Raw genomic sequence first — 10,149 nt, 5'->3', positions numbered from 1 at the left:
TCCCAGAAGTTTCATAAGCCCAAATTTCCTAGGTTTCAATTATTAAATTTTTCATTAAAGAAGCAGAAAGAACTTAAACTGGAATAAAAAAGATAATGGATCCTAACCCTGAGATAGTAGAGATGACAGAGTTATTTGATTAGTAAAGTTTAAAGCAGCCTTCAAAACAATCTTTTCCATGAAGTGGATTTTGGACCATCCTTAAAATCCCTGAAAGTCACTTAAAATGGGGAAAAAAAAGGAAAGTTTATGGCCAAGTAAAATTAGAAAATCTCAGCAAAGAAAATGAAGCTATAAAAGAAGAACCCAAATGAAAATCATAGTACAGAAGAATATAATAACTGAAAATAAATACCTAGGTGAATAGGCTCAAAGCAGAATGGATGGAACAAAGGAAACATTCAGGGAAATAGAAAATATAACAATAAAAATATCCAATGAGAATAGGGAGAACATGGACTTGAAAACAACAACAGAAAAAGATCAGAACCACAGGAACCAGTGGAGTCACAACAACAACACAAAAATCCTATCTAATAATAGACAAACATGGTAATTGACCGTACCTTTGCTACACCTCCCATTGGCTAATCAGTGCAATATGCAAACTAACTGCCAACAAAGATGGTGGCTAATTTGCATACTGCAGGCAGGGTGGGACAGTGCCATCCTGCCTGCCCCGCCGCCATCTGGGCCTGCTATTTGCGATCCAGGGCAGGCACCGAGGGATCGGGCCACCCGGAGAGCAGGCCTAAGCCAGCAGGTGGTTATCTCCCGAGGGGTCCCAGACGGTGAGAGGGCACAAGTGGGGCTGAGGGACACCCCCACCCCCCTCCCCCGCCAGTGCACAAATTTTTGTGCACCGGGCCTCTAGTAAATAAATAAAACTGTAACATTTGGAGTCCAGGAAGAAATTAAAGGAGATGGAGCTGAAAGAGTACTTGAAGAAATAATGGCTGAAAACTCTTTCAATTGGTCAAAAGACAGAAATCGTCAATTTTAAGAAGGTGAGGAAATACAATATGAGAGAAACCCAAAGATGGCAACACCCACATCATAGTCAAACTTCTGAAAAATAAAAACAAAGAAAAAAATCTTGAAAGTTCTGAATGACAAATAACACTGTATCTATAAGGAAAAAGTAATTCTCATGACAATAGGTTTTCCATTAGAAACCATAAATTCTAAAAATAAAAGAACTGTCAACAGAGTCCTATTTCCAATGAAAACATCTTTCAGCAACATGAGGAAAATCAATCCACCTCAGGAAAGAGAAAACACAAATGTAAACAAGAATTGATAAAGAATAATATCCAAATCTCAAAATATATATGAAATATATTCAATATCATCTCTCCAGGTAAACTCAGATTTATTCCTCTATTACTTACCAGGATAGCTAAAATTAAATAGGTTTATAATATTAATTATTGGCAAGTATCTGCAGGATCTGGAACTCTCATTCACTGCAGGTGGTTGTATAACTTAGATAAAAGGAAGCAAAACTGTATCTACTAAAACTAAACATATGCCTATAGCGTGAGTCATTAAATTTACTGCTTTTATATATCCAAAAGACATGAGCATATAGGTCCTCAAAATCATATGTGAAAGGATGTTTAGCGTACTTTATTCATAATATTTTTAAATTAGAAACAACTTACAAATCTGCCCACAGGAAAATGGAAGAGTGGTAGTAAATTCAAATAATAGAATACTGTGCACCTACAAAAAAAGAATAAAATCCTGATATGAAGAACAATATGGATTAATTTCATAGATATTATGTTGAGCAAAAGAAGTGAGACACAAATGAGAATACATCACATAAATCCACTGATATGAATTTCATGAACTGATGGTACTATCAATGATTATAAAGGTCAGAAAATTAAGAAATTATGAGGGTAGTAGTCAGAAAGGGGGATGAAAGAAACTTCTAAAATCTTGAAAAAGATTCTACATCTTATACTGGGTGTTACATATGTAAACAAGTTTGATCTCTACATTTACTTTTCATGCACAGGTGGAGTTAAATATAAGTGTTTTCTAGCACTGCAAGTCACTTATTATTTGAGCTTGGGTTCCTCAACTTTCAGAGTCTATGCTAATCTCCATTATGTCATATTACCATCTGAAGATAAATAGTGACATCAAGACTAGTTCTACAGCTCAGTAACTCTGAAAAATAAAAGAGGATTTATCCTGATTAAGAACTCTGAAGAATGCTGAGACCGGTTTGGCTCAGTGGATAGAGCGTCGGCCTGCGGACTCAAGGGTCCTGGGTTCGATTCTGGTCAGGGGCATGTACATTGGTTGCGGGCACATCCCCAGTGGGAGATGTGCAGGAGGCAGCTGGTCGATGTTTCTCTCTCATCGATGTTTCTAACTCTCTATCCCTCTCCCTTCCTCTCTGTAAAAAATCAATAAAATATATTTTTTTTAAAAAAAAGAACTCTGAAGAAATCATACTAACAATCCAATATAATTCACCATATATTCTGCATAAAATATTATCTCAAATGGAGTACAAATTATAATTCAATAATTGGATTTAAGAGGAAGTAAAAGAGTAGGTCTTTTGTTATTCTCATAGCTTGCAGTCTCAGTAGTAATACTGATAAACTATTGGAAAAGTAGGTTTTTACTTTTTCTACAAATATTTAAATTGTTTGCGTAATACCAAAAGACTGTAAATTTTTAGCCTAAACAGTTTAATATATTTTTATTGTCAATTTTAGAGAGGAAGGGAGAGGGAGAGGAAGATACAAACATCAATGATGAGAGAGAATCATTGATCGGCTTCCTCCTGCATACCCCACACTGGGGATCTATCCTGCAACTTGGGCATGTGCCCTACCCAGGAATCAAACTGTGACTTCTTGGTTCATAGGTTGATGCTCAACCACTGAGAAACACCAGCCAGGCAGCCTAAACATACTTTTAAAAATGACTGTCATATATTGGGAAATGAGACATTAAAGTAATATGTAATCTTATATAATAAAAGACTAATACGCAAATTGACCAAGCAGCGAAACAACCGATCACTATGACATGCACTGACCATCAGGGGGCAGATGCTCAATGCAGGAGCTGCCCCTGGTGGTCAGTCCACTCCCTCATGGGAAACACCACTCAGCCAGAAGCCCTGAGCCGGGCTCACTGCTGGCAAGTACAGTGGTAGTGGCAGGAGCCTCTCCCGTGGGAAGCGGGCCTAAACCATCAGTTGGACATCCACTGAGTGCTCCTGGACTGCGAGAGGGCACAGGCTGGGCTGAGGACCTCCCCAACCTGAGTGCACGAATTTCGTGCACTGGGCCTCTAGTTAATACCAAAGTCTCATAAAAATATTGGTTGACCATAGCCCCTTTGAAACATTGGAACAAGACAATGTGTATTTTCTCTGGTTCTGGGTATCTGGTTTTGTCTATTCTTTTACATAAGGAAATTTTGCTGTTGCTGCTCTCCCTGGCCAGTAAGTGAAAGAAGAACTCTATCTTTTTGCTTCAAAGATGCATTTCCTTCAGCTCTGAGCTTTCCAGAATTCTGCTTTCAAACTTCTATTTAACATGGTATATTTAACTAAAGATGGAGAATAATGATCTCTCTGAACACAAACTTTCTGAGGAAGTTGTCCCACAGAGCTTATGATAAGAAATCTCTCGCAGGCACGGCAGCCTCTGTTAGCTATGCTACAGGCAATAAAAAGATCACTCATGTGTTTACATCAATTATTTAACAAAACAGGTCCACAATGGTGATTCTTTTATCTGAAAGCCGCTTACCTCTGTACTGTCAAGAGAGGCAAGGTGGTGTCTGTTGGAATTAAGTGTCAACTTTTCTCTAATGTGGTTACTAACCTTGTCCATAGGAGGAGAGGATGTGGGTGATGCTGCCCCAAAAGTGTGTCCAGGAGGAACAAAGAAGTGAGTGGCACTGAGAGTGCAGACTGTGGAGCCCAGGGAAAAGGGCAAAGCTCAAGGGTGTGAAGGCGTGTGGACGTGCCTTCATGCTCCAAGTATGGTTCATGAGCCAGCAGCATCCCCATCTCTTGGGAGCAGGTTGGAGATGCAGAATCTTAGGCTTTTCCCCAGACTGACTGACAGGAACTACATTTTAACAGGATGCCCAGGTAATTCCCATGCACATTGACATGTGAGAAGCATTGGTGGCCAGAACTGGCAGTTACGAGTGAAAAACCTGTATGCTTTTCCAAGGCTATTAAATAATGGCTCCCAATGCTCAGTGTAACTACCCCTCACATTCACAAAAACACACACTGTAGTTTATTATGAGTTATGATTACAGCTGTAGAAGAAAGATTTCACTCATTTAAAAACATCAGGCAGTCAGAACAAGGTGAGACAGTTGAGGGGAGAGGCCACAGTAAGGGTCAGGGCAGAGCATCTGAGCAAGGAGAGTGGTGGGCTTCCATGAACTCGAGAGCTGGTAGTATTTTGATGTCATAAACATTGAGTTATAGGAGAAGAAAAGGAAGTAGGAGCTGATGTGGGCTGTTTTGTGGGAAGGGAATGGATATCTGGGTAGGGAGTACGGAGAAGGAATATCAGTGCCTAACAATTGTTTGAAAATTTCCAGTTCCAAAATGCTTGCCTTTGAGCCCTGAACCTCTCAGGCACTGTAGTAATTGGTCCTTGATGTTAATATCTTGTCACGTTTTTATAGCTTTCTTTTTTCAAATACCCTCCCCCTTACCTCCCTGACCCCATATCTATGACTTCATTTTTGCTTTAATCCATTCACCCTTTTTGGTTTTATTTAGACCCATGGGCCCTCTGCTAAGATATTCTCTCCCTCTCCTCAGAAACTGCCACCTATTGGAAGAAGAGGTCTCTATAAGACCAGTTACCCATCTTTGTCTAAGTACACATTCGAGGACCGTGAAGATGTTGTTAAAGCCAACATCCGTGATCCCTTGGAAATCATTCAAATATTACGTGAAAATGAACATCTTGGATTTCTTTATATGATTCCTGCAGTGCCAAGGTCTTCAATTGAATATGATACCTATAATCTGAAGTAAGTTCTTTTGTATGAAGCCACTTATTAATATTAAAAATTACACAGATTGCAAATGTTACCCATAATTCATTGGGTGTTAATGATAAATATGAGCCCTTGTCATTTTGGCTCAGTGGATAGAGCATTGGCCTGTGGACTGAAGGGTCCCAGGTTTGATTCCAGTTAAAGGCACATGCCTGGGTTGCAGGCTTGATCCCGAATAGGGGGCATGCAGAGGCAGCCGGTCAATGATTCTCTCTCATCGTTGATGTTTCTCTCTCTCTTTCCCTCTCCCTTCCTCTCTGAAATCAATAAAAATGTATTTTTTAAAAATGATAAATATGATACAATATAATTTTGGTTATCATCCAATGGTAAATGAATCTTAATCACAACAATTTTATTGATTTTGCCTTTATTTATGGACATTATCTATTTATGAAGCACTTATGTTTCTCATGTTTATATTATGTAATGTCATTTTTAATAAGTATTACAAACATTTTTATTATTTTGAGATTACTGAGAAAAGAAGATGGCAATGCCTAAAAAGTAGATGATGCATTATTTGTAATACATGTCATTTCAACTGACATTAGTTGTTGAAATATTCTTTTCTTAAATATCATAATAGTCTAGCTTTGCCACCAAATTCTTTGAATAACCTTCCCCATTCTCTGCTGTGTATGATGATAAAAGCACCTTCTAGGAAATATCTTGTTTTCCCCAATAATAGTTTTATTGCGTTAGATAACACTGAAGACAGTCCTCCTACTGGGGAGAAATGGGAGAGAAGATAAACATTGTACTTAAAATGGTAGAATTATTGTATGTACAAAAGAGCTGAACAGGAATGAAAAATAATTTGTAGAGAGAACAGACATGCTTATGGAAATCCAATTATTCAGGAAAATGTGTTGAGTACTCACTCTATAGCAGAAACTATTCTAGGTGCTAGAGATATATTAGTGAACCATCCAGATTAAAATTGCTACCCTTGTGGAGCTTAGATTTTAGCAGTGGGAGACAATATAAATACGATACATGAGTAAGTTTATATGGAATACTAGGAGGTGATAAGTATTATTTTAGGTAATAAAACCCTAATATGCAAATCAACTGAACAGCAGAACGACCGGTTGCTATGATGCGCATTGACCACCAGGGGGCAGACGCTCAATGCAGGAGCTTCCCCCTGGTGGTCAGTGAGCTCCCACAGGGGGAGCGCCACTCAGCCAGAAGCCGGGCTCACGGCTGGCAAGCACAGTGGTAGTGGCAGGAACCTCTCCCCACTCCATGGCAGCGCTAAGGAGCAGCAAGTCGAGCGGTAAGGAGCAACGAGCAGGTGGGAGGTAAGGAGCTAGGGGTTCCGGACTGCAAGAGGGATTCCAGACTGCAAGAGGGCAAGGCCGGGCTGAGGGACCCCCAGTGCATGAATTTTGTGCACCGGGCCTCTAGTAGGAAAAAAAAAGAGTAGAGCAAAGGGAGTTGGGAGTTCTTGGGAAGAGGTTGTGAATTAACCAGGGTGGTCAGGATGGGCATCATTGAGAAGCTGGCATTTGAACAGGGACTTGAAGGAGAAGAGGCGTGAATTATGTGGTGGTCAGGAGAGGGAAGAAGAGCATTCCAGACAGAAGGAAAGTGAATCTGAATATCCCAAGCTAGAGCATACTTGATATGTTCAAGAAGTGAAGAGGAGGCTGGAACGACTAGTTGAGTGAATGAGAGCTAGGGAACAGATCACACAGGACCTTGCTGGCCATTGTAAGGACATTAGACTTTACACTGAGAAAAATGGAGAACAATGGTAAGATTTCAAGCTGAGAAGTATTAAGATCTGAATTACATTTTGAAAAGGACCACTCTGGCTGCTATATAGACTTTTGAGGAACAAGAGTTGAAACGGAAAGACCAATTAGAAGGGCTGTAATTACTCAGGTGAAAGATGGACTAGGTGGCAGTGGTGGAAGTGGTAAGAAGTAGGTCGAATTCTGGAAGTAATTGGAAGGTCAAGTCAACAGGATGTTTTTATGAACTGTATGCAGGATGACGTTAATGACGCATTTTCCAAAACAAGAAAAAGGTAGAGTTATTAACTGAGATACAGAAGAGTGGATGGAAGAAGAGAGTTTGGTTTTGGACATACTCATTTTCGGATGCCAAAGGTAGAACAGAAATGGAGTGGTAGATGAAAGGAAATTAGGATCAGGGTGAGGTGTTCTTTTTAAGATGAGAGAAATAGCTTGTGTGGTTGTTGTTTTTTTAAGATGAAAGAATTAACATATAATGGAATTGAAAGCCCTTTGATGTAAAAATACTGTTGCACACTTAATAAGACTACAGCATAGTATAAACATAATTTTACAAGCAGTGAGAAACCAAAAAAATTGTATGGCTCCTTTTATTGCAATATTGATTTTATTGTGTTGGTCTGAAGCCAAACCTGCAAAATCTCTAAGGTATGCCTATATTGAAGATGGGACTGGAAACTATGCTTTTGTCTAATTGGGAAAATAATTGTATTTTTAGATTAATGAGCACTTCTTCTAGGGGAATTGAGTTGATGTTTTATATTTGGACTGACAGTAATGATGCTTGATAGGAATATGCCAGGCACAGTTTTAAGAAGATAGTGTTGGACCTGGCCAGGTGGTTCAGTTGGTTGGGTGTCGTCCCATGCACCAGGAGGTTGCAGGTTTGATCCAATGTCAAGGGCACCTGCCTGGGTTGCAGGTTCAATCCCCAGTAGGGTGCGTGCAGGAGGCAGCTGATGAATGCTGTGCTCTCACATCGATCTTTTTCTCCCTCTCCCTTCCTCTCTCTCTAAAAGTCAACAAAAACTATTTTTAAAAACAGAAAATAGTGTTGAAATCACAGTTTATCATGTTTTAGGGTTGATGTTAAATTTTTCTCCCTAGCCTAAATTCCAAATATTATAAACCTTATGAGTCAAGGCAAGGATTTGGATGCTACATAGTTGGAAGCAGCTAAATTGGAAGTTAAAAGTGGTAAATAATGGGTCAACGAGATGAGCAAATGTTATGCAAAACACCTTTTAAAAGTAGTGATAAAATATAATGTCTGCACATACTTTTTTAATTAAGTGTATTGTGGTGACATTGGTTAATATGATTATATAGGTTGCAGGTGTGGATTTCTGTGTTACAACATCTGTTTATTGCACTGTGTGCCCACCACCCAGAGTCAAATAGCTTCCGTCATCATATATTAGGTCCCCTTCACTCTCCACACCTCCGCCCCCTTCCCTCTGGCAACCCCCTCACTGCAGCGTGTGATCAGGAGTTTCAGTTTTATATCCCACATATGAGTGATGCCCTATGGTTCTTAGCTTTTTCTGCCTGAGTTATTTCCCTTCGCACAATATTCACAAAGTCCATCCGTGTTTGTCACAAATGGCAGAATTTCATCCTTTCTTATGGCTGAGTAGTATTCCATTGTGTATATGTACCACATCTTCTTTACCTAGCCCTCTATTGCAGGACACTTTGGTTGTTTCCATGTCTTGGCATCCGTGAATAATGCTACAATGAACATAAGGATGCATATATCTTTGCTAATATGTGTTTTCAAGTTTTTTGGGTATGTACCCAGGAGAGGGATTGCCAGGTCATATGGTAGCTCTATATACCAGGGACAAGGTGGTATTTCATTGTAGTTTTGATTTTCATTTCCTTAATTGTTAGTGAGGTTGAACATCCTTGTATATGTATATATCTATTGGCTGTCTGTATGTCTTCTTGGGAGAGGTGTCTGTTCAAGTCCTCTGCCCATTTTTTGATTGGGTTGTTTGTTTGTTGTATGAGTTCTTTATATATTTTAGGTATTAAGTCTTTGTCAGAATTATTGTTGCACATATCTCCTATTTGGTCGGCTGCCTCTTTGTTTTGTTGTTGGTTTCTTTCATGGTGCAGAAACTTTTTAGCTTGATATAATCCCATTCATTTATTTTTGCCTTTAATTCCCTTGCCTTTGGGGTCAAGTTCACAAAATTTTTTCTATAACCAAGGTCCATAAGTTTGGTACCTATGTTTTCTTCTATGTAAATGGTCTCTGATACATTTTGAATTAATTTTTAAACATGGGGACAAGCTGTAAACCAGTTTTATTCTTTTGTATATGGTTTTCCAATTTTCCCAGCACCATTTATTGAAGAGGCTATCTTTACTCCATTGTGTGTGTCTGTCTCTGCCGATACAATGCTGTTTTGATTATCATAGTTCTGTAAAATAATTTGAAGTGAGGTAGCATGATACCTCCAGCTTTGTTCTTTATTCTCAGGACTGCTTTGACTATTTGGGGTATTTTGTAATTCCATACAAATCTAATGATTTTTTTGTTCTATTTCTTTAAAAAATGACATTGGAATTTTGATTGGGATTGCATTAAATCTGTATTTTGCTTTGAGTAACATGGCCATTTTAACTACATTGATTCTTCCAATCCATGATCACAGGATATTTTTCCATTTTGTTGTGTCTGTTAATCTCTTTTAATAATGCTTTCTGGTTTTCAGTATATAGGACTTTCATGTCCTTTGTTCAGTTTATTCATAGATATTTTATTCTTTTGGTTGCAATTGCAAATGGAATTTTTTTATTTCTTTTTCTGTATCTTCATTGTTAATATACAGGAAGGCAGTTGATTTTTTTACATTGATTTTATATCCTGCAACTTTACTGTACTTGTTTATTGTTTCTAATAGTTTCTTGTGGAGTCTTTAAGGTTTTCCATATACAGAACCATGTTGTCCTTAAAAGTGACAGTATTACTTCTTTCTTTCCTATTTGGATGCCTTTTACTTCTTTCTCTTGCCTTATTGCTCTGTCTAGGACTTCTAGCACTATGCTGAATAAGAGTGGTAAGAGTGGACATCCTTGTCTTGTTCCTGATTTTAGAGGAAAATATTTCAGTTTTTCACCATTGAGTCTGATATTAGCTGAGGGCTCACCATATGGCCTATATTATGTTGAGGTACTTTCCTTCTATTCCTATCTTATTGAGTTTTTTTAATCATAAATGAATGTTGTATCTTATCAAATGCTTTTTCTGCATCTATTGATAAGATCATGTGGTTTTTATTCTTTCTTTTGTTAATGTAGTGTA

General features: G+C 38.5%; 1 protein-coding gene across 1 annotated transcript in view; it reads left to right on the top strand.

Moving 5' to 3' along the window:
• Positions 1–10,149, top strand: part of DNAH6 (dynein axonemal heavy chain 6) — a 225,389-nt gene that overhangs the window by 18,720 nt on the left and 196,520 nt on the right. The window contains 1 exon segment of the mRNA XM_023763522.1: positions 4,787–5,043. Within this exon segment, the coding sequence (XP_023619290.1) occupies positions 4,787–5,043 (257 nt within the window).

The sequence above is a fragment of the Myotis lucifugus genome, unplaced genomic scaffold, assembly GCF_000147115.1.
Source record: "Myotis lucifugus unplaced genomic scaffold, Myoluc2.0 scaffold_290, whole genome shotgun sequence".
NCBI classification, from domain to species: Eukaryota; Metazoa; Chordata; class Mammalia; order Chiroptera; family Vespertilionidae; genus Myotis; species Myotis lucifugus.
This window is presented reverse-complemented; position numbering and strand designations above follow the sequence as displayed.